Here is a 24,978-nt window from a genome sequence, read left to right on the forward strand (position 1 = left end):
GAGAAAGACAAGGCTTTAGACATGGGAAGCCAAGTGTTTTAAAACAGGCTCTCCTATGCAATTTGCAATGTGGCTGTCTTGCACAGTATTGCTAAGGAGATTCCTCTTCCTTACACAGGAAGGCAAAAGCTTTAAACACAAATCCCTAAGACCACTTATTTGCTGTGACATTCTGTTCTTACCACCTGGTGAAGACACCACGGGCTCCACTCCAAACCGTGCATAACCTGCAGCACTTCAACAACTCCATTGGGTCTTAGGCATGTACTTGGAAGCAAGCCATAAAATATCTTTTATATTTTAAGGCCCATTACAGCATTAAGAAATAGTTTATTCTCCAAACACACAGAAGGATCAGGACACGGGGAAATTTGGGCAGCTCTCCCCATCACTCCTGGCTGGAAGCCCCTGGAAGGGAACAAAGCGTCCCTTGGAAGTTTACAAGGGCAATTAATACTGGTCTGTAAGCCTTCAGAAGCATTAGGTCTGCGGTTACCTTGAGACTCAACAGAGACCCTCAGCTTACCCGGGGCCGCCACAAGCGCCGTCTGAGGTAAATGTTTTCATTTTCTTTTACTTAAAGCACACTTTAAGAGTTATTAAACAGGAAATCCAGGCAGGTTGCACGAAGAGGCGAAAAAGGGGCAGCAGTTCCCGAATTTTAGCTCCTTTGTACCAGAGGCTTGGAGTGAGTCCCTCCCACCCCTCAAACACCCGCCGAGACGCGCTCGCCGCCGGCCTCTGCCCCTGGCGCAGCTCTCGCGAGAAGCCGCCGCGCTGGTTCCATATTGGGTCATCTCAGCCCTCGCCGCCTCAGCTCTCGCGAGAGCGGCCGTGACGAGCCGTAGGGCTCCGCCGTTGCGGCGGGCGGGGGCGCGTGTGGGAGGAGGCGGGGGCCGTAGCCCAGGCCCAACCTGGGCTGTGGTGCTTGAGGCGGGGCGGGCGGAGGGGTGGAGGCAGCGGTTGTGGCCGTCCCACCTGCGACGGGAGTGTCTCCTCACACACCGACCAACCTCACCTCTGAATCAGCCCCTTGGCCCGCTGGCTGAACGACCCCCGCCCCGCCGCGCCTCGCCTCGCCTCGCCTCACCCCGCCTCACGGGGCTTCCCGCCCTCCGCGGTTCGGGGGAGGGACGGAGAGAAGGGGAAGGCGGTGACAGGGCCGCCCCCGCGCCCCGTGAGGTGAGGGGAAGGCGGGAGGGGGCGCGCGCGAGCGGGAGGAGCGGCGGCGGCCGCCACCGGCGAGGGGAGGGCGGCGGGGAGGGCGGTGCTGTGACAGGGCCGCCTCCGCCCGCGGGAGCAGCGAGGTGGGGAGGGGAGAGGAGGAAGGAAGAAGCTGCTGCTGCTGCTGTTGGAGGTGGCGGCGGCGGTGGTGGTGCTGCAGCCGCGGGCAGAGCTTCCCCCTCCCGCCGGGCCGGGCGGGGCGGGCTCCGGAACCGAGATGTCTCAGGAACGGCCCAAGTTCTATCGTCAGGAGCTGAACAAGACCGTGTGGGAGGTGCCCGAGCGCTACCAGAACCTCTCTCCGGTCGGCTCTGGGGCCTACGGATCCGTCTGGTGAGTGCTGGGAGAGGACCGAGGCGGACGGGGCTGGGGGCTGGTGTGCAAGGGGGGGTCGCGTCAGGTTGCTGCCCACCCTTTCGGCCTGTGCCAGGGCTCTCTGCCTGGAGACCTGACCCGGTTTGTAGCGAGCCGCCGCAAAATGCGTGCCGGGCGGTCACCGAGGGAAGCAGAGCGGGGCTTGCTTGTCCTCCGGAGGTTCTTCTCCCCCAGCTTCTATCTTTTTGCAGTCTCCTGCAAAAAAAACACTTTTCCTTCTCTTTGAAGAGCGGTGCTGCCGGGAAGCCGCAGTCTTGTCTTTGGAATGCGCCGGGGATTGCACCACATGGCAGGTGGCACTGAAACATTTTTGCAGGAGAAGATAATCATGTCCCAGCCCTCTCCGTGTCGTACCCCCTCCACCCGCCCCCGAGTGATCTCACATAGACACATTTCACCGTCCCTTCTTGCAGTTAGTAGGTGGGGGATGGAGAGGGATGGAGGCTGGCAAGACCCCCGTAGCTGGCTTTGCAGAACTGAGAGCCTGGCAGCTCGTCCCAGTTTCTTTATGGACCTGAAGGATAGATTCTGTTCGAAGCAATTACATTTTAAAATGGAATCTGTTGATAGGCAGGGAGGGTAGAGGGAAGGCTACACGGTCTGATTTTGCATTTCTGACTTGTAGCAGTGGGTCAACAAGTACATATGCTTTCTTAGCAATAGTAAATCAATGCAGGAAAACTTGTTTTATTGCTGTGGAGTGACAGAATTACTGCTGTGTGTGCTGCCTGGGAGAATAAAGTCCTGGTATGAGACCTGCAGAAATATGGAGAGCTTGAAGATAAGAGTTCAGTTTTTAATGCTTACCTAACAGGAACAAAACACGACAGGCTACACATGAGAAATAGTCTTTCTTTAATTTGCAGTTTCTCTGCTGAAGGATATTGTGTCGTTAAACATAAGTTAACTGCATTGCCTTTAAGATTAAACAACGTATGGAAGGTTGTATCTGAATCAGTTTAATGTCTAGACTTTAGCAGTCATGTAGCAGAGCTGTATAAAAGTGTTCACAGATTTCTGTGTCCTTTCATTAAGGAATGTCTCTGGTTTTTATTCTGTGTTCTTTGGCTCTATCAAAGTGTGTGCAGGATTTTCAAATGTGAGTGCATGATGATTATACAGCTGCTCTGTTGCTGGGTTTGAGCAGACATACGTATCTTTTTCATTAACATAATATGCAAATTTATATAACAAATATCATTTATGTTATATCGTAAGGAGGGATGCATGCTGAATGGTACTAGTAAGAAAAGGAGTTGCTTTGCATGTGCAGCTTTTAAAGAAATGAAGTCCTCAACTATTCTTAACCTGCTCTTAGGACATTCTTGGTAAGTTCAGCTTAACATGCATTTCATAAAACTGCAGTGCCTCAAATATGCAAATGCTTATGTTTTATGAAAGACAAAGGCTGATCCATTCTAGTAGCATGATTAACCAACGTACTTCCCAAGTTCTTTTAAAACAGATGGGTCTAGTTTGGTGAAAGAAGGGCCATGCTGCCATGGCTGGTGAATGCCCCTGCAAGTGCTGGGAAGTTGCGTAACTCCCTGACTGTCATAGGAAATGAATCTATTCGGTCCCTTGTCCATTGTGTTTTTAAGATTGACCCTACACTGTCTGGTCCATTCCTCTTCTATCTCCCCTCTCCCCACAATCTCCATGGTGCATATAGTAGTTCCAAGGTTTGTTTTCACAACCAATAACTCAAGAGTTTGCATCATGAATTTCCTGTTTTGCTGTGTCAAAACTTTCAAAGATTGTGCAACTGTGTTCAGACCAGATGAAACAGTTTTGTATTGGAAGCAATTTCAGCCATGTGGCACAGCACTGTCCATGTTAATGGTTTTCTGCGTGTTCTTGTAAAAACACATTTCAGAAAAGATACAATTCAGAAAGATTTGTGATAAGGAAAATATGTCAGAATTTTAGGAAACAACAAACAAAACCCCTTGCATATATATATAAGCAATTTTTTAGGCATGGTGATGCACAGTATTCAGGATATTCCTGCAGTGACTAGTTCTGCTAGCTGTTGCTTTAGAGATTTCTCTCCCCAGTAAAATGTTACTTAGTTTCATGTCAGACTTTGTGTTTGGAGAACCTCTTTGTTGGCACAGTAAATAGCAGGGTTGTGACCACCCTCAAACTGAATGGTTAAATACACTTCTATACGTATCTACTGCAGTGTTCCATTAGAATGTCATAAAATGCTCTGTTTATTTAGTTGTCAAGATGAGACATTTAAAAGTGGATGAAAAAGTTAATTAAAAAAAGGAATTAATCCAGCAGATGAATCATTTAGAGCGATTCTGTGCTGTGGAGTGTTTTAAACCTCTAACGTGAGTATGACTCGGAGCACCCTAATGTAAGAACGTGACTTTATTTTGTAGTCAGTGAATGGACAGTGAGGTGTTTCCTGCAGGCAACTTCAGGTACCCAAGGTATGTGCTTAAACGTAGAGCAGATATTCCAGTGTTCTCTGGAGTATCATATGCAGCACTCTAGGAAGAAGGGTTCAGACAGCCAACACAGGTATTTTTTAGGATCTGTTTTTTAAAAACTGCAAGTATGTGGAGATGCAATTAGGGATTCACTTCCAAAACTTCAAGAAACATCAATATGTGTCCTAAGATTGATCATCACTAAGTCATATAACAGTTGCTATGACATCTGTTGTGTGAAATGCTGTTTCATTTGCACTTGCAACTGTTGTCCATGTTCACACCACGTAGCCTTTTGCATGCAAAGGGTTTTGTAACCAGTTCTACACTAAAGCCCATGCAGGTTCCTGAAGCATCAGTCTTGTAATACACCATGTGAGGAGGAGAAGGGCCTGGGTCACGCAGCATCTTGCAGGAGGAAGTTGCTGATCAGAGATGGGATCGATCAGAGACTCACACTTTAGCTGGGGGATGACTTTGTTTCTTCTGTGTGCTGGAGAGAAGTCTCAGCACAGCTTTAAGCAAAGCAAAGAGGTGTCTTGATGATCTGTGCAATCAGTTCGTAAAATGCCGTGAAGGCAGACTTGGTATCACTCCTAGGGGATTATTTCATTCTTTATTGTATTGATAGCTTTATAAGAGATGGGGTTTGATTTAATGCTTTGCAGGCTATCTGTATTACCTTTTTTAATTTGGAAAGGAATTGAACAGCCTAGACTTGTTCTTGCATAAGGATTTGTTAAACTTTAAAATGTTAGGCTCCAGAGGAAACAAATAACAGTCCTAAATACCACCTTTGCATATACAGTTCTTCTGTGGATTCTTTTGGTTTTTTTACCAATGTGTGTCTTTAGGCTTACTAATTCCTTATCAAAGCCTGTAAGCGCCTCCAAAGTATGTGTGCACTTGGAGGGACAGGTGCCTGCTTCTGCAGTAAGGTGTGGTAGATATGTGAGGAGTGATATGCAGAGAACCATAAAACTGAGTGGGCTGAAGCAGCCATACAGGTAGGATTAGCAGAACATGTATGAGGAAGGGGGAATCGAGCAGAAGGTGGATCTGCACAGAAAAGCTGTGAGCAGAGCTCTAAAAGTGAAAACAAGTGGATTGAACTTGATGGGAACTTTGCATATTAAGAATTTGAATTAGTGTGAGCACAGCTGTCCTACAGGAAGGTTTTTGTTGCTGCTTTCTTAGAAGCAGAAACCACTGTGGCAGAGGGGAAGTAAGATTTACAAATTGTTGTAGTGTGTTGGGAGGGTGATTGAAATGTGTGTCAAGATTGAACTCAAAAGTGGCTGGTGTTAATGATAAACAGTACTAAGGACTATGTCTTTTCTGTCTGTAACTAAGGATCCATTGTTTAACTCTAAAGGTACCACTGAAGAGCTTCAGTTAAGCTGGGTATTTGCATAGGCACTAGTGAAGAGCAGCATGCTATTCAGCAGAGGAATCTTTGCACAAAATTAACATTCTAAGTATCTAATGTTTAAATAAATGACACTTCTAATTAATTTTGTACTTCAGTTCCTCAGACTACTTCAAGTATTACTTTTAAGAAGATATATGTTGTATCAATGGATAGGTTCTCTAAAATGATTGTTTTATTCTAGCTCATATTTTATGGGTTAAATTCATGTTAGCTCAGAACTGTAGTTAGAGCTCATTTGTGGGGAGTGGATACAGTTCATGTGCTATAGTGCAATATTATGTGAGAGGTTAGAAAATGGGGAAGCTGTGATAAATTCTTGAGTTTGTGCTGATCTTGTTATAAAAGGAATTTAAAGCTGTGGATAATGAAGGTTTTTTTCACAATTATGCCTTTTTAGGTGGAATATGACCAGTATAGTGCAGCTGTTTCGTATCTGATGAAAGCCAGCTTCGTGTTCCTCAAATCGTTCTCCAACATGACAGCTGTTCTGTGCTCATGAAAACCATTAGGCAGTTATCTATATTGGCAGACAATTATTCAGCCTGAATTTATCTGTAGGGAAGTAGTCTCTAGGCCTCAAACACAACTGAACTTTGAATTTCTCCAAGAGTAACTCTGGATTGTAAATGTGCAGTAACACCAAATTTGCTTTCCTGAGCTTGTGCACAGTGTCATTGTGCTGGTTAAATGGTTTCTCAGTTCTGCTGATTGCAATTTCCCTTGGAGGCTGTGCATCTATTAACAGTGGAATGATGACTTGATATGACCCTCAAAATGTCATTAAAAAGGCAAATTGAATTTTAGTTGGGGTCTGAAATAGCTTATGTAATGGCTGATGTCTCTGAAATCTTCTCTAACGAGAATCTTGAGGAAACCAAGAGAGAAACCCGACTACATGGCTGTAGTAGTGGTTAATATGCAGGGGATTCCCTTTTTTCCAGAATGAAAGAGATACTGGTAAATGCTACCTTTTGTACCCAAAACATTTGAAAGCTGATAAAGATCCATGTCTAATTCACAACAGCATGATGAATTATGATGACTAATTTTACTTTTGCTCTAAGTCCTAGAAAACACCTTGACTGTCATTAAAGTATTGACATATAATTACAGCCTGAATTAGTTTTGTTCATATATTGCAAAATGGTGTATATGAAGCTTAAAGAAAACTTAATTCTATGTTTCATGAAGTGTTGCAGCTTTAAATACCGATATTCTAGTGGTGTATCAAAACCTGCTGATTGGAAATCATGATTTGAAGCAGAATGCTTGATGACTTCATTTATCTGCCCAGACTGAGTGAGGTGTATAAGGGTAACTTGTGTATGGAAGCAGTTTGTAGTGGGCCTCCTTTGAGACAGGATGGTGTAGTTTGAATAATCCAGCCATGGCAGTTTTATTTCCCCAAGAGCTGAGAGCTCTTTTCCCTGCACGTGTTCCCCTTCAGAGAAGTAGATAAGCAGATACTCTTCCATCATACAGGGTGAGGGTTTTTTCCATTCTCATGCAGGACCTGGGGGAAGGAACACTGCTCACACAAACTTATTAGTTTGTCTTCTATTTCTGATAAAACTCCTATAAAAGTTCCATGGAAACTGAGCAACTTTGAGACACTGAGATTTTTTCTAAGTTAATTCCAGTTAGTTATTTTAAAAGTAAATGACAGCTACATTTATTTCAGATAACTGTCTTGATGAAGGCCAGGGTTGTATATGCAACTATGAGTTTGTTCTAGAACTACTTTTGTGATTGGTTTTGAGCTGTTTTAGTTAAGCTGCTTCACGCTTTACATTTATAAATGTATGTATCTTTCATTTTCACTTGCTATCAAGAACCAATGCATACTCACTTTTAAATGGCATCAGGAGTTCACTCTGAGTCAAAATGCAGCAGGAAAATAAACAAATACTGTCCTTCTCTGGCTTTCTCCATTCTATACTTTACCCTTGTTTGTTATCTTGAATCAATTGTAACAGTAATTTCACATCCTTTCTTTCTCTTGCTCCTTCCTTTTTGACAAACCAGAACTGGTTTAGATAAAAACATCAAAGAGGAGAGGAAAGAGGTGTGATTTAGTTCACAGTTAAATACCTACATTTCTTTTGTTCCTCACACATAAGCACTAAGCTTTGGATTTTACACAGTGTATCAGAAATCTAGCAAGGTTCTCCTGTTAAATTCCTGGTTGTTTCAAAAGTATCAGGCATTTGCTTCTTAATATTCTAAATAGATTGTAATAGGACTTACTTCAAAAGATGACTTTACAGAGTCATCTATTAAAAGAGACTAAATAGGATAGGGTTAGTCTTCATGGATTCTGAGAAGAAACACTATTGATATGCACAGGTTTTATGTATAAGTTTCTGCTAAAATTTTAGTTATATGCAGCTAAATGTCATTTACATGCATTTTTGTATAACAGGAGTTTAGAGTTAGATGTGATTTATCAAAGAGGTTTGATTTCAGCTTCAGTTATGATTAACAACTATGATAGTGCATTTTATTAGGCACAAGCCTTGCATTTTTGTGTGGACTTAAACCATAGAAGATAGTATCTTAAGGACAGCATACTGTGGTGAAGGGTGTTGTATAACAATATGTTTAGAAATGAAGATAATATTTACAAGTACTCTTCTTCTCTCCAGACTTTTATTGTCATATTTATCTTTAAAAGCACAACTAGTTTTAGACATAAAAATCATTAAAATGTCATATTTTCTACAATTTTTCCCTTTACTGCATGAGCAAGACTCATCTTTTTAAACTTGTTCTGTAGAAACCAACACTTGTATAAATTTGTGAGGGTTTTGGGTGGGGGTTTGAGTTGTTGACTGGGATACCTACAAATTGTTTTCATTGCACAAATGGAGAACTGCGTTGCCTGTGACTATTTGGAGTTGCTAATGTGGATTTGAAAGTGTTTATAAATAATTCATTTTGATAATTTGATGGCTCTTTATTGCAGTTCTGCCTTTGACACAAAAACTGGGCTGCGTGTGGCTGTAAAGAAGCTGTCCCGACCATTTCAGTCTATCATCCACGCCAAAAGGACCTACCGAGAGCTACGGCTACTCAAGCATATGAAACATGAAAACGTAAGTTGAAGGACACAGTATGAAAAGTTGGTCTAAAGTTAAGAGTGAGCATCCATCATGGTTGTGTTTAAGGATCTTGTTGGGGTTTTTTTTCTAATAATAAATACCAATCTTGCAGTAGACCAAGGGAATTACAAGTTTAGAAAGCATGCAGCTAAACCTCAAAAAACATGCAACCAATTTTGCATTATCCTAGAAAAATCTGGAAATTACTCCTGAGCAACTTCGTGCTGTCTTAAGGATTTAGGACACAGGTGATGTCACATATTCTGATTGCTTGCAAAGTCTCATACCCTACCCTCTGAAGAGCTTTCAGAATGTCAGGAGGAAAGGAACGCTCATGATTTCTCCTGTCCCAAGCAAATCTCATCTTAACAAAAGGGAAATGCAACATATTTTGGAAGTGAGCTGAACAAACCCAGGACCTTGATCTGGCACAAAAAGCCAAACAAACTTGATTTCCTTGGAGGATTCTCCTTGGATGGTCTGTTCAGAACTGCATCTATTGTGGCAGTGGTGTTTTTTTGTTGTGGCTTCTAACCAGCAGAGTCAGCAGCTGGTATCCACAGTACAGCATCTTGGCATTTTCAGTGTGGCTTACTTAATTGGAACTTTGGATGCATGTGTGAACTATTGTTGATAATTCTTCCACAGTGCCTCTGTACGATACCGTTGTCTCAAAAGTAGGGGTAACATTTGATCCTGCTTAATATCCATCCCCTGGAGTTTTTTCTGGACGTGTCCTTAGAGCTGAGGTATTCTCCAAACAGGAAAGTTTTGAATATCTGTTACAAATAAAAAATAAAATCAACATATCAAAGCATTTTGTCTATGCTAGTAAGGTGAAGCAATGAAAATTAGTTTGTGGCTGGTGTTACAGCAGTTCTGGGTCTGGCTTTCATTAATATTTTTGGATTAGTATTGCAAAGAGCCTATATAGCTTTAAGAGTAAGGGATAAAAGGGAGGTAAGTTGTTTATATCTAGAAATATTTATTGTCAGTTCATCATACCGTCATCTTATCTGTGGGAAGTTTATCTAGGTTGTGGTTTAAAAATTCTGCAGATGCAGAGACATTCAGAACCAGTTCAGGCAGGCTTATTTGTGATAGTGTCTTGATTATTCAGATCTCAGTTCGGAAGTAAAACACTTGGGTTTATGTGGCACGGAGCACACCAGCAAATATGGAAGGGATAGCAGTTCAGGGGCTTGAGTGTGGGATGGTTTTCCATATCCTGTGTCTAATCTGGTTCATGATGAGCTTGAATACTCTTCAGGGCCATTTATTTGCTCAAGTGCATTTGCGTGATACTTTCAATTTCCAGGAGGCCTTGTTAGCTCATATAAAGTGTAACGCTGAGCAGATGGGAGAGCAAACAGGCTTGTTGTCACAGGAAGAAATTAATAAGCTCTGTGACATCCTGAAATGCTGGGAGGGGAAAGCAAAAGGTTCAGGGTTGGATTCTGAATCCACTTGTGTTCACGCTGTCTTAGAAGTGAGTTGGTGATGTGCTGCAGAATAACTATTTTCCACCAAGTAACACATGCATATCCTTTCACTCCCTACTGCTAGAATAGTTTATCTGTCAAATGAAAGGTGGAGTAGCTGTTCTTTGGGCAGAAAATAAAAGTGACAGTGTGAAGCTGTCAACTGTGTGTGAAAAGTGGGTGATCTTGGCATTGCACTGTTTTCCTGACTTATTTTCCAGTGTAGTCATTATTATTCATTGCTCGTCTTACAAAGCGTTGATTTTTTTCTAGCCATTACTCAGTACAAGTGAAACCAACATACTCCCCCAATTCTTATCTTAGTATTTAGTCAACAGTGTAACTAAGAATTGATCGGGAAGCAAACAGATTTCTCTGGTGGTTGTTGTTTTGTTTCTCTCATCCATTGTTACTTCCTGAACAAAATTCAGTTGGTTTTTCAAGTCAGATACTCTAAATCAGTGTTCACACCTGCCTTTTGTGATGCCTCCCATTTGATGCTTTAAATGGCTGGCTGGTGTGAAAGGACAGATGTATATTTTTAACCTTTATTTTTTTTACACAAGAAGTGAACATTTGTTTCTCATCTTGTATGAACAGTAATTTGTCTGCTATTGTCTAAACATGTACTAGAATGAGTAGTTTCTATTCCACAAAAGATCTTACTAACTGTATTATATTATACTATCAGTGTATTTCACAGCTTTTTCACTTTACTATTTTCTTTCTAGGTGATTGGCTTGTTGGATGTGTTCACTCCTGCCAAGTCACTAGAAGAATTCAATGATGTGTAGGTAACTTCTCTGAAGACTGCAACAAAACATCTCTTGTGTCTTCCTTACACCTCCCAGATGGCTATAGAAATATTTACCACCTCGTCTGCCATCATTCTCAGACAAATCTGAATTCCAACACAAAAGTACTAGGACATCCTAAACTATTGGACTTGTCAAACTTGTTCACTTGTATTCTATGCACCAGTGCTTTAGGAATTACTAACCTGCTACATTTTTAACCTGTCATGAAATGTATTTCATTCCCCATCACTCTTTGGGACACTTGGCCCAGCTACTGGAGCCTCATGGGGAATTTTTATCCTAATCCTGTTGAAGGGGTTGCTTCATAGCCACTGTATTTCCTTTGGTTCACAGGTACTTGGTGACACACCTTATGGGAGCAGATCTGAACAACATTGTGAAATGCCAGAAACTCACCGATGACCATGTGCAGTTCCTCATCTACCAGATTCTTCGGGGCCTGAAGGTACTTGTGCCTGCCCTACCTGATCATTGATAGCTCATCAGCAGGAGTGGAAGTTCTTGCTGAATGTCATAGCCACAGAGGTTCATATAAGTACATAGTGGGGCTTCTGTAACTCTCCTCATGTATCATAGGATAACCTTTTATTATTGTTCTTTCACTTGGTACCTCTGGGGAGCTCTGTATCAGTTATGTATCAGTTAAGAAGATATTTTTATACATTTCTATGGGCAGAGTCTGGAAGCTTATGAACTCTGCTGCCCACTAATCTACTCTGCCTATGAATCTTCAGTCTCTTCAGTTTTATTTGCTTTGTGTTGTCCTTCTCATGGTGGCAGTGCTCCTGGGTGTTTCTAAGGAGAGACAAAGTGAACCACCTACCTACTTGAAACCCATAGACACACTTGGTTCCTTCTGCAGACAAGCTGTAGCATTTGCATTGTGTGGGATGATTAGGGCAGTACTGTCTAGTGAAGAAATGAGAAGGGGACTACTTGGACTGTTTGATGAAATCTGTCATCTTACTTTACAGTACATCCATTCAGCTGACATAATACACAGGGTGAGTATTTATCCTAAGATTGCTTCCTGTACTGAACCAATATCTTTAGAAAAATGTAGCACAGAATCTTACAATGCAGCACCTGTAGAAACAAGGAATTTTCTGAGAGTTATTTCTGTTCAGCAGTCAAAAGGTTAATCGTGGGAAAGAGTTGTCAAGAGCCTTAGTCTCTGTTAGTGACTGTTTGGTGCATATCTTTGTGAAATAGGTTCTCTATTTGTTAAATATACATCTGAAGTACTGGTGTTGCAATAATCCTTTATGCATTTGCTTGTGTGTGACACCTCTGAGGACCACAGAAGTGGTAGCTAACTGGGATAAAATGATTTTCCCAAGTATGGAGAGTTGATATTTATAACCAGTTAGAATTTATTGCCTATCTACATGTACATTTTTATCTACTTTAGACTTGTGAAGCAGCTTATATACCACTGTTAATGCTGATATTTAATTTTTTAGGACTTAAAACCTAGTAACCTAGCTGTAAATGAAGACTGCGAGCTGAAGGTAATATAACCACCGGGTCTGATTTGATTTCAGTGAATACTGTGTGGATGTATCTTAGAATTGAAGGAACAAAATAATTCCTTATGTAAATACCTTTGTAACCTGAAGTAATAATGCCCTTCCTGACTGTAAAGGGCTGTAAGGATGTTTTTTTCTGTGTCTGCTCCAGTGTTTTTTAATGAGTCATTGTGGAAGTGGAAGGGTAACAGCTTTAGTTTGTGTTTAGTTGTTTTAGACACGAAATATGCAGAGATAATTCTGATTGCTGAGTCCTACCTATTCTAGGTTAGTGTCTCTTAACAGGTTGTGAAATGTAGTTTCATAATCATCTTTTGCAGTTTCACCACCTTGCCTCCACCCATTCCAATGACTGCTTAGTTATCTGCTACAACTAGTTCGCATTGCTCCGTTGCAGTAGTTAGTGGATGTCTTTTCTTTTCTGTAGATCCTGGATTTTGGCTTGGCCCGACACACTGATGATGAGATGACTGGGTATGTGGCTACCCGGTGGTACAGGGCCCCTGAGATCATGCTGAACTGGATGCATTACAACCAAACAGGTAATGCATTTAGCTAACACCATCAGTTCCTCAATTGTGGGGAAAAAAGAGCTTGTCCTTTGTACTGGCTCCTTTCCATTTGATGGCCTAAGTTAACAGTCATGGTAATTACACTTCCATAAGTGATTTAAAAGAGTGAATGCACAGAATTAGCATTTGAACCACAGTCTATCAGATGTAAATTCATTCACAAAAACTGCTTTAAACTCGAACCTTTGCAATTGCAACCAGCAAAATATTGTCAGCACTTGTCCCTTATTTTCCTTGGCACAGTGATTTTTAAAGTAAGCATTTTGAATGTGTTTGGGTGAGGAGAAGATCTGTTTCTAGGAAGCTGTTGGGAATACACTGAAAAACCTCTGGAGTTCTGCTGTGAAGAAATGCTAAAAAGTATATAAAGTATATAAATCTCCCTTCCTTCCCTCTTTTCTCAGCCATTCTTCACAGTTACATCTTCCTTGCAGTTTCCAGTGTCTTCTCAGTAGCACACTGTGCTTCCAGATTAGTCACAGAGAGGAAAAGCAAATGCTGAGAATAGTTTTTGAGGAGAGAATGTGGATCTAAGAAATTAAAAGAAAATAATGTGCTACTCTGACTTCACACTTTGCTACTTTTCCTTCTTTTCTCTTGTCCCCTTGCACGCTCCTGGACTTGTATCTGTAGTACAATAGGTAGTGGTGGTTTGGATAGTACTTATTGAAGGCCATATGCAAATGCATTCCCCAGGGTTGTCTTGAACAGGTTTCTTCCTCTTGGATTGTGGAGATTCCTTTGCAGCTCTTTGCAGTTCAATTCATATTATGCTCTGGAAGGGAAATTTGCCTGATCTAATGTTCTGTTATTTGGACAAATCTTAAAAGATGTAGTTCCTGAACAGCATTGTTTAGCTTGCAGCCTATCTCAGACTGTTGCAACGCCACAAGAGTGATGAAGGATCAAGTGGCTTGTTGGATAGGGTGATTCTATTGAGACTGTATTTTTCTACATTACATTGTTTTGTGTTTTATTTCGTTCAGTTGATATTTGGTCAGTGGGATGCATTATGGCTGAACTATTGACTGGAAGAACATTGTTCCCTGGTACAGACCGTATCCTTTAAAAGTAATATACATTTGAAGTAGAGGTTAGAGATCTTCACTTTCCCATACTTCACAGGAGAAGAAGTTCTGGGTTTGCTTGTGGAGTTTTTTGTTTCTTTTAAATTAATGGCTGCTTTTACTCAAAGTGCAATGAGGTGAGTCCTTGAATTTGCTGCACGAGGCAATCACAGTGTGCAAGAAGGCGGCACATCTACTCCTCTTCATTGTCTTACTAGCATCACTAGAATTGCATGTTTGTTTCTGGGAGTTACTTTCCTTTAAGTTTATTCCAATTCATTGCTCTTTGTAGAAAATAACTGTATGGAGTAGGCTGTCTGCTAAGAATCCTCTCACGCTTCAGATTTCTAGCAGATGCAAAAGACCCCTTCTGGCCTCTCCTGTGTCCAGGTGGTATGCTGTGAAAGCAGTGGGTTTGCAGAATCTTTAGTGCCAAGGATCTCATTCCAAATGTCTCTGAAATGTTTAGGTTCCATTTCCATGCTTGAGCATAAACAGATTGCAAGCTGCCTTTCACTGTATGTTTGTATTGATGGGAGAAGTCAAACTTGAATAACGTCTTTTCAAGATGACTGTTTTTGCTGCACCAAAGTGGGCTGAGGAGGATACTTTGGGCAACTCAGGAGGCTGCATTTTGTGAGAGTTGGTGTTGTTTTTTCCCAGGAAATTAGAACTGGGACTTGATGGAAATTATGATACTTAGGGTTTTTGTTAGTTCAGCCACACAACACTCATGGTAATTTACTACTGGCAGGATTTTAATTGCCTAGAAATTGTACTTTATTTGCCAGAGAAAATTAACATTGACCACCCTCACCCAAGTTTAGTCTTTCAACCAGTTTGTTTAATAACTTTCATTAGATCATTAGTATTTATACCTGTTAATTCAAATACGTTAGCATTTGATGAAAACTACTGTCAGAAGTGATGGCTTTCTGTGTACTGTGTTACTGCTGGAAAGCATCAAGATTCATTCTAGTTTTGACACAGTTTCATCTCCCTTTTAATGTGCTTTAACTTTACCCTGTTTTCTCCTTTTCTCTCTGTCTCCATCTCATAATCTGTCTCCACATTTCTTGAACTTGCTGTACTCTACTGTTTAGTCATCCTTGGGGAGCAGAGTTTGTGATTATGAGTCTTGTTTGTGCATATGACATTGATCCAAGGATCTAGAAGGGCACCAAGCCGTCAGCTTGCGCTCCTGTTTTGCCATCATCTCAAGACAGGAAGCAGATAGTGATGGATTCTAGCTGATTCCTGTCTTGGAAGGCTTTTTGAAATGTTTCTTTATGCATGATTTTTGGACAAAGTTTTAGGTATTTTCCAGATGTAGATCCTTTTGAGTACTTTGAAGGCTCTTCATTTCTTGTAGCCACAGATTTGCTGAGGCCTGTGTTTGTCTTGCTGTGTCACTGTGCAATTGCTGACTTACTGACTTTGCAATTAATGTGCAATTAACATGCTTAGTTCCTGATGTATTTAGCATGATTCTAGCAGCCAAGGATATAGTATATTGAAATCCACTGCAGTTCCAGGGAATTCACTTTGCAGTTGGAGGCAATGTGACTGTGTATTCTGTGTGTTCGGGAAGCCAGAAACTGCTCCTGTTTGACATTCTTCTTGCTTTTTGGTATCAAGATGTTAATTTTCTCAACTCTATAGCTTCACATTTCCAAAATGAAACAGTGACAGAATAGGTAATGCCTTCTCAGGATGATAATCACTCTCTTCAGATGGTTCTCTTGTTAGAAATATCAGTCCCTTTCACCAAGGATTTAGCAGAACTGGTGGGATGTTACTGACAGTCCATCAGATATTTCTTTATTTGACCTGGAGATGCATATATTACTTGTAAGGGACTTCAGAACAGGCAAGATGTGCAGTTAATTTAATCTGGTAAGTAATAAAGCTGTAATCAAGTTGTATTCTGAGAAGATGATCTTCAATGTTGTTTATGATGATTACAGTACTAATAAATTAATGCTGAATTGAATTTTAAGTTCTGAAGGACCTAATCCATGTAGAGTCTGAACATGACTGCCACCAACTTAAAAACAAGAATAGTAGATCCTGTTAGAAAAACCCCTGTGATGATTATGGCTACAGGACTGTTACACTCAGTTTTGAGTTAGGAATATGGTAAGCTAATTGCATGGTTCCTATTGTGATCTGTGGGTAGAAATACTTGGATGAAGGGTGGATTTCTAATATTGGTAAAATCTCTGCTGGGAGGTGGAGAAGGGGAACAAGATTGTGGGAAGGACTAGTTGGATGCAAAATAACTGAAGTAATGAAAATCAGAGTCCTTGAGGCTTTTAATGTGAAGCATGGCTAGAGGCTTTTGTTTTGTGATTAATGTGCCTGTCTTATGCCAAGATCAGTTTCTGTTAAACATGTATATTCTTACTGTTTTACAGCTCTTTTAATATGAATGATTCATTCAAATAAGTAGGAAAGTTAACTTTGGCAATTTGGCTTGAATAAAATGATTGAAGGTACAAACAGGAATATCTTGAATGTTTTAAACTAGTTTAGCCAATTTTCTTTTCCTGTGTTTTAAGTTGACTGTATTCCTTTTATACTCTGAAGAGTATCTTTATTACTATTTTTAATCAATAATATGAGACTTCCATGATAACTAACTAGTCTGAAATCACTTATTCTTCTGATGCATCTTACTCTTGCTTGCGGTGGCAGCTAAAACAACTTCAGAACTTTGCTATACCTGGGTAAGCTCTTACAGCCTTGCAGTGCCTGCTGCTGATGGTGATGGCAGGCTGTTCTCTGAATTTCAGAACCATGGAGATTCCTCAGTCGTTGGGGTACCTTGGTGTTGGTGTTTGGGGTTTGCATGCTGTGCTTCCCTTCTCTATGCACACGGGATTTCTTTTGCTTTGTATTTCCTAAGTCTTTTTCTTGTCTTTGATTGCACATGGCTTGTTTCTCTGGGAGGTGGCAGGTTTATAGCTAAAAGACTACTGCAGTTCAGCAGGTTGTAGGTGGCAGGCCTAACAATGGAGGTGGAGGTTGAGTTTTGGTATGCCTGTGACAGTGCCAGTTACATTTGGTCTAAAGTTGACATCAAAAGATAAAGGCTTTAGCTGAGTATTGGTGATTTCCTGCATACACAGTTTGCCAGTATTACAAGAACTCTGAGGCTTTTTTAAAGAACAGGAGATAGTTTTTGAAGTTCTTCTACTCTAAGTAAAAGATATTCTAACAAGGAACTGTGTCACTTAAAACATCAGAAAGGTGTTGATCCTGGGGAAAAAAGCCAACAACCATTTTCTAGTAAGTAGGCTATTGGTATGGAGAGGAAAGTGTAATTACTTTGATATATTTGTAAGGGCAAGTATAGACATCATAGACAGTCTGAAATCACAAGTAGGTTTTGAAGGGCAGCATGGAGGATAATTCAGAGAAGGGAGATTATTCTTGTAATAGTTATAAAATGATCATTGTATCTCCTTACCATCTTGAGCTTTAGACATAAGTGTATCTTAGTGGATTTTTTCCCCTCAAGTGTATATTTTGTCACTCATACCAACTACTTAATTTTTCTGCCTTGTTAAAGAGAGCAGCTGAAATTGGTGTGTGGAAGCTTGATTGGGGATAAGATATTCTCTAAAGAGCTTTCCACTTTGAGATTTTTAAATCTGAGCCCATATTCTGTTTCTCTGCCAGTGAGTCTGTGGGGCAGAAGGGAAACCCGTGTGCTTTGGCCTCTGTTCAGTGGGAGAGATGCTGTAGGTCCCGAGCAGCATCCGGTCACTTTCTGACTTCGAGTTTTAGAAGTGGCTGAGTTACCTTGGAGGGTGTTCACAAAAGGCTTTGACTTTTTTTAACGTTAGTGCCTACACTTTTCAGCCTTCTGCTTTACTTCATCTGTCACTAACACAACCTAATCCTGCTAACTGCTGCTCCTTTGGTGTGAGGCCTGACGGGTGACGTGAGCATGGAAACTGATCTTTGACTTCTGCTCTGTGATAGTTAAGGATGCAGTGACCGATGCAATGCATGGGGTGTATTTGTAGACAAGTTGATGAATTTGATGCAGACAGAGCTGTGTGATATGGGGGTGTTCAATTGTAAACAAGAGGAATGAATACAGTTTGCTTACAATAGCTTTTCAGCCGAGGCCTGGGCAGGTGTGAACTCTCAACATTAATAGGCTGTTATGTTGCGTTTTTTCATTTTGATTTGTCCCAGCATTTTCCTTTATGGTCCATCATTAGATATTGATCAGTTGAAGCTCATTTTGAGACTCGTTGGAACCCCAGGGCCTGAGCTTTTGAAGAAAATCTCCTCAGAGTCTGTGAGTTTACACTTTGATTGTAATATCTGCCCTTTTGGAAGTCCCTAGTTTCTGTGTCACCCTCCTGTAGTCTACCTGTAGTACATGTTGGGATCGATTTCTCTGTTATTTTTCTTCCTTTGTCATTCTTTGCTCTTTGATGGCTTTGAGTTCTTATGCTGCAAATATCTGATCTTTATCCCTCTTGCCTGTGCTATGATTTCTTCCTTCCATGTTCTTATTTTACTGCTTCGTGACTTTTCTTTCAGTTTGTGGGTTTGTACTTTGTGATGTATTGTATGATCAGATGCTGCTGGGGAAGAATTTTTCACAGCTAAGAGCTTGAGGCTCGTCTCGATTATTACTTCTCCAGATTGCCTACCCAAGGATCTTTCTTAACAGGAGCAAGTGTGTTACACACAGGCCCTTCTGTAGTATGATTAACTTCTGAAACCTTATTGCCACTATCTTTGGTTTTGTGGCATAAAATCCAAAATGCCTTTTGGTTGCTTTCAAGTGGCAACTGTTTGCAGGGCACACAGTATGTAGTCTGCTGAGACTATAACTCATTGTGCTGTGTATTTAAAGAGTACTGCTCTATGGGACCTGTTTATCAAGGTGATAGCAAAAAGCTTTCTGCAGTGTCCTTTTTAAAGGGCCACCTCTGTTTTCAGCCATACTGACATTTCCATATTGTTCTAATCTTGAAATGTGAACTTCTGCATAGACAGTATTAAATGGCATTTGACTTTTCCTGTTCCTGAAGGTGAAATGCATAACTCACGGAGTAAGAGATGCTGTCACAGTATGGATTAACAATTTAATGCGTAGTGAGCTTGTGAAGAGGTAACTAGCAGCTTACCACTCTTTAGCCATCCACTCTGATGTTTCAGATACATAACAGAGGATCAGTGTGGTGGAGAGTGACAATAAGACTCTTTTGCCCTGCAGTTTATGTTCTGTTTCACGTAATGGTGATGGTAAATGTGAAATGTGAGGTTGGCCTCGAATGGCATTTGATGAAAGCAGATGTGCAGTGCATGCCGGAAACACTTGTCAACTTGCAGAATATCACACCAATTTAAAACACCCTGGGATGTTCTCCCCTTGGAGAGGGGCTCCTTTGGGTGCCTGTGAACTGACCTTCAGAGTAGGCTGGTATTTGAGGTAGAAGGGATTAGCGAGAGAGATGAGCTTAAGGGTTGACTATGTTAAGCAGAAGATTAGTTTGCACACATCACGTTGGAGTGGGTCTCAGGGAGTTTTTTTAACATTGTACAATAAAAAGAATAATTGCTCTTAGCCAGGTCCAAAGCAAGAGTCTTAAAAAAAGTTCACTAAACTACTGTTTCTACCATTTTTCCCATTGTATAAAGATAGAACTACTGTTTGAGGGCCATTAATGTGTCACTGTAACCAATTCTGGTTTTCTGCCACGTTACTTCACTTGCTCTTACTTTCTCTGTCTGTTCACTGACATCAGCTAACTCTGTCTTATGCAATGCTAATGTTTTGCTAATTTTGCATTTATTGCCTTCTGTCACCTCACCCACACATGAAAGTGCATTCAAAGCTGTGTAGCAGGAGGTGTCAGCTGTGAGCTGAGATTTCACTTTGCACCACAAGGACCTCAAGGAAAAAAAAAAAGCTGGTAACCAGTGCAGAGGACACAGGTTTTGTTTCTGTTTTAATTTTTGTTCATTTTTCTGAGGCTGTACATAGGAAAATTTTTGAGGAGTGGCTTCAGCCAAAGGAAACATCTACTTTGGTGGCTTAAAAGTATTGGAAAATGTGATTGCAGTGGTGTGGTAGTGTGACACTACTTCTGGCAAACAGAACTGCTTTCTGTGCTGGGACCATTACCAACTGATCAGTAATTCTCCATTGGTTTAAGTGTTCAGGAGCTCAATTGCTATAAGTTTTTCACAAGTATTTGAAAAAAACAATAGTGGGCCCTGCCTGTATGGCTTTTGCCTTGTGGTTTGCAGAAGAGATGCTTTGTATGCAGCTGTTTTCTATTGAAATGGTTTTTGCACTGTTTTTAACAAAGCCCTTGACTAGGCACTTAAGATATTAACCAGCTTCAGCAGATCATGCGTCTGACGGGAACACCCCCTGCATATCTCATTAACAGGATGCCCAGCCATGAGGTGAGACCTGGGCAGATGAGGGGGGTTTACAGGGCAAGGTCTTCACTTGCAGTTTTTGCTGCTTCCATAACTGATACCCTTGCATGTGGCATGGGGTGGGCAATTAACTACCTGCTCAGCAAGATTTTTTGTACTAAATGAAAAACTTGAGATTTGGTCAGTGCATAGTCAGCCACAGGCTTCTGAGGCTCAGGAGGACCTGGATATGAGCTGGTTTTGCACTCTGTGCCATGTTATGCAGCTTTACCAACAGCCCCTAGATTGCACGTGGCCTTGCCAGGGCTCCAAGGCAGGCAGCTCTCACCACACCTCTTTGCTTCTCAGTCTTGCATGAACCCTAAGTGATGTCAGCTCTTTCTCTGCTGTCTTGAGTAGCCTTTAGTGGGGAAGGGTAGAAGCTGATGGGCTCTGTAACAGAATAACTAAAAAAGACAAAATGAGGAAGCAGACCATAATAACCAGTGCTTCAGGATGGTTGCAATGTACTCTTGGTGGCTGGATTGTACTGAACTTCAACACAGCCTTTATTTCCACAGGCAAGAAACTACATTCAGTCTTTGTCTTACATGCCGAAAATGAACTTTGAGAATGTGTTTATTGGTGCCAACCCGTTAGGTAAGGCTTGCTTTTGAAACACTGGGCTCTTCCTGAGGCAGAAAATAGTGTGTCCTGGGACACCAGGCCTTTTCCCAAAGGCTTGTTTTGACTGCAGAGGTAGTTCAGAATGGAGCTATGCACCATTTACAAAGTCTGTGTTGAGCTGAGGCTGCAAGAGGAGGAAATTGTGAATGATGGGTGGGTTCTGAGAAACTAGATTCCTCATATACTTTGGGCTTTTGTGAGCTGAGGTCTCAGAATGAACTGTCACACAGCTCACTGTGTAAAATCCTCTCTCTTTGCTCTTTTGGTTCATTTGCAGCTGTGGACTTGCTAGAGAAGATGTTGGTACTGGATACAGACAAACGAATCACTGCAGCAGAAGCACTGGCTCATGCCTACTTTGCTCAGTATCATGACCCAGATGATGAACCAGTGGCAGACCCCTACGACCAGTCTTTTGAAAGCAGAGAACTTGAGATTGAAGAATGGAAAAGTGAGTTTGAGGGCTGGGAGAGAGCCAGCCTGCTTCCCTTGGGATCCGTTCCACAGCTGCAGTTCAGCTGAGCCGTGGCAGTTAGAGGCACAAAGGAGACTGAGGAAAACATGGGCATCCTCTTTGCTCTGAGCTCTTGACTCTTATCACATGCTGTGCTCATAACCAGCATGGTCCCTGGTAACTCATTATTACTGTGAACACACAGATATGTAGGGAAAGCAGTTGCTCATGGTTTTGTCTTGCACCTTACCCACGTCTCCTCAGCTCTCTGGAGTGTCTGTCATTGTATGTGTTTGTCTCTGAGAATGGTGTAACCATTCCTTTACTCTTCTTAATTAAACCATGTTTTTCCTTTAAAAGTGTTACAATTTTAAGATTGTTGCAGGTTTTTCTGCACCAGGGACATCTTCAGCACTGCCCATTAAGTCTCTGTCCCACTTTTCCCACCAGGCCTGACTTACGATGAGGTGATCAGCTTCGTGCCACCACCGCTTGACCAAGAGGAGATGGAGTCCTGAGAAGCTGCTCTCTTCTGCTCATCCCACTTCACTGTGAGGGGAAGGCCTTTTCCTAGGGACTCTCCAATTATCGTTCAAGTGCCTCGTCACAACAATATTCTCCTTTGGTGGAGGGGTTTTGTGTGTGTTGAATTGGGGAGGGTGGGGGGGAGGGAAGAAAGCTGAGTCTATGTAAACACGCTGCATGCTTGTGTATCTGTGTACAGCCTGGGGACAAGCCTCTGCAGCCCTACTCCAACTGCTCCTCAATCCTTCCAGAGCAGCGGTGCCCAACCAAGTTTGTGCTGCTGGGGCAAGGCAGGGAAGGTGACATTTAAAGTTTGGTTACAATCGTTGCCATTTATCAATTCTTCTACAATTAAGTAACCTCAAAATAATGGAAGTTGTTTCATAGGCCTAGAGAGTCCTCTTGTTCTCTCCAGGACTGAAGGTGGAGTTGAGGGATGTTTGTTCAATGCCAGGTGGCTGATTTACGTCCGGATCTTCCTGGTACAGCAGAATGTACAGACCTTCCAATGTCTGATTCTTGGAACATGAACAGGTTTTGTTTGAAACTGTAAATATGTTTGTGCCTTAAATGAATGGTGAGAGAAGGGAAAGGAATTCTGGAGTGGAAATCTCTGGCCCATTCAGAGTGAAGGCTTCCAGACAGCCAGGCATGAACTTGATGTAAGCAGGAAGTAACTTTGAGGCAAAAGCCTCTCCCCCTGGATTGGATATTCCTGGATTTTCCCTCTTCCCCTCCTCTCATTCTGAGGCTTTCCAGCATTAGCTCCCAGGAGACAGAGGCTGGAGAAGATTCTTGCTAGCCACACGTTTCTGTGTTTTGTTCCTTCAGAGGGAGTGTTTTTGCATGTCATAGCTGTACGTGCATGTAGAGCTGCTTGATTTTTGTCGTTCCTTTTTGGGGGTGGCACTGGGGCAGTTAAATCATCAGTGAACTGTTTTACTGAGTACCTCAGCCAGTGCCCCAAGATCACAGCGTCCTTCCTCTTGTGCTGCAGCTCCTTGTGAGACACCTGCCATGCTGGGGCCTTCGAGGAAAACATAAAAGACATGGCATAGAAACACGCACCTTTTTCTTCGTTCTGAGCTTCCGGTTTCAGAGGAGCAGAGCTTGGGACAGAGGGTTCCTTGTGACAACAAATGTAAAAAAAGGTTCTTCAGAGAAACAACTACAGCATCTTGTGCCAGAACTTATGTCCTGAAAACAGTTTTAGAAGTATTGGAATCCAAAGCAAAGAACTAAGCATGCATAAAAGCACCATCTCCCCTTCACTGTCTATAGCTATAAATATAAATATTTATATGTAAAACTAACATTTACTAGGGGTTTGGGTTTTTTTACCCTCTCAGATAAGAGCTTCTTGGCTGGTGTTTAGCAGGTTGATCTCTGCCTGAGGAAACATGACAAGGGAGGATGTTTGAATGCAGACAGGGTTCAAATACTTTGTATTTTACAGGACTCTATGCGAGCCAAATGCCCAGAGTCAGAGGCTGTTGGGAGGGAGGTGTCTCGGCGTGTTGTGTGCTAGAGCTGTACCTGGAGAGCTCAGGAGCCTCTCTCTAGGACTTGTGGAGGAGATGTTTCTAGACAGTGACTTGTCGTCAGCATCCTGTGTGGAAATGTACCTGCGTATGTGAGGAGAAAGGCTTTGGCAGTATTTCGTGTTCCCCTTACCTACCGCATGGAGAGGAACTGTTGTAGTGGTTTTACCCCGTGTTTGAAGAGGCAGCACAAAGGGATGGGACGTGGATGACAAAGACTCTTCCTAGGCTACTTTTCCAGTGATCTCTTCAGGTCAAACACTTGATAAAGGTCTGGGATGAGATGATGAGAGCAGTTGTTTCACTCTCATCAGCCCAACAAAATCGAGACAGAAAACCTCCCTTTTCTGCTGGACCAGCAGTCCAGGTCTTCAAAGGAAAATGTAGATAAACTATGTAAACCTACAGCAAGATTATTTTTATCAGCCATTTTTTGTGTAGATGCTACAGTGTGATTTCACGTGGATATATTGCTAAAGATTTTTAAAACTATAGACATTGTGAGTGTGTGTGTGTGTGTGTGTGTGTCTGTGAGAGTGGGAATGTTCCGTGGGCAGCCCCTGCTCCCAGGGCAGCCCTCCTGCCATGCACTCCCTCCCCTCCCTGCTCAGCTGCTCAGCTGCCTGCAGGCTGGACGGGAGGATGAACTTCAGAGGAAGAGATCAGCTCTTTTCTTTCTCTCCATGAGTTTTTGCTGTCATTGGTTATGCCAGATAAGATGTCACAATACCACTGGTTAAAAATAAAACCTATTTTTCAGATTTACTGCGCTGATGGTACTTGTGAACCTCTCGTGCTACGGGGCCAGTTGTAGCAGGGGGTGAGTTCACCCCTGTGTCATATGGGTGATGGGGGCAGGGGGGATCAAGACTAACTCCATCCACTGACACCAGGCTTGTGTCTGTGTTTGGTCCAAGTGAATTCTTAGCTACAAAACGAGCTGAGAGTCTGACTGGAAAAAATCACACTTGTATTTTCTGTTTAGTAAAGGGAAATACATATTCAGCAAAAGAGACCAGCTGTCTGGCCTTGCCCAGACCTAGGACTCTTCCCCAGTCAGACAGGTTTGTGTCTGTTTGCTGCTTAAAAGTGATTCTTTCTTTTTTCTCCCCTCAGCTGCCCCTTAGTTGGTGGTAAGAGGGTGTTGATGAGAGCAGGAGCATCACAGCACTCTGCAGTGCAGATCTTCCAGCTTCTGTTGTGTATCAGTGCCCTTCAGTCAGGAGAAGGACCAGAGCTGTGTCCTTCACACGAGCAGAAGCCTCAATAGTGGACGTTCCCAGGCCCTGGTAAAGTGAGGGGGGTTCTGGTGCCCCAGGTCAGGCAGCTGAC

At 42.1% G+C, this 24,978-nt stretch overlaps 1 protein-coding gene across 2 annotated transcripts; it reads left to right on the top strand.

Moving 5' to 3' along the window:
* Window positions 1-922: 922 nt before the first annotated feature.
* On the top strand, window positions 923-24,407 carry MAPK14 (mitogen-activated protein kinase 14). 2 transcript variants are annotated; one of them, XM_062013751.1, is made up of 12 exons: window positions 923-1,557; window positions 8,438-8,567; window positions 10,786-10,844; window positions 11,206-11,317; window positions 11,847-11,876; window positions 12,336-12,383; window positions 12,829-12,943; window positions 13,960-14,031; window positions 20,405-20,484; window positions 21,021-21,099; window positions 21,404-21,577; window positions 22,031-24,407. In XM_062013751.1, the coding sequence occupies exons 1-12, from the start codon at window positions 1,442-1,444 to the stop codon at window positions 22,096-22,098; spliced, it is 1,083 nt and encodes a 360-aa protein (XP_061869735.1). In that variant the 5' UTR covers window positions 923-1,441; the 3' UTR covers window positions 22,099-24,407. The 2 variants fall into 2 exon arrangements, with proteins under 2 accessions (XP_061869735.1, XP_061869734.1); XM_062013750.1 differs by lacking the exon at window positions 20,405-20,484 and adding an exon at window positions 18,276-18,355 and having other exon boundaries at window positions 925-1,557.
* The last annotated feature ends 571 nt before the right edge of the window (window positions 24,408-24,978 follow it).

The sequence above is a fragment of the Colius striatus genome, chromosome 22, assembly GCF_028858725.1.
Source record: "Colius striatus isolate bColStr4 chromosome 22, bColStr4.1.hap1, whole genome shotgun sequence".
NCBI lineage: Eukaryota > Metazoa > Chordata > Aves > Coliiformes > Coliidae > Colius > Colius striatus.

What these genes read in the sequence shown, in the direction of transcription:
- MAPK14 (XM_062013751.1), top strand. Translation starts at nt 1,442, where the DNA reads ATGTCTCAGGAACGGCCCAAGTTCTATCGTCAGGAGCTGAACAAGACC. An exon ending in ATTGTTCCCTGGTACAGACC is followed by an intron (nt 14,032 to 20,404) that starts GTATCCTTTAAA and finishes TAGGCACTTAAG; the next exon opens with ATATTAACCAGCTTCAGCAG. An exon ending in ACAGGATGCCCAGCCATGAG is followed by an intron (nt 20,485 to 21,020) that starts GTGAGACCTGGG and finishes TTATTTCCACAG; the next exon opens with GCAAGAAACTACATTCAGTC.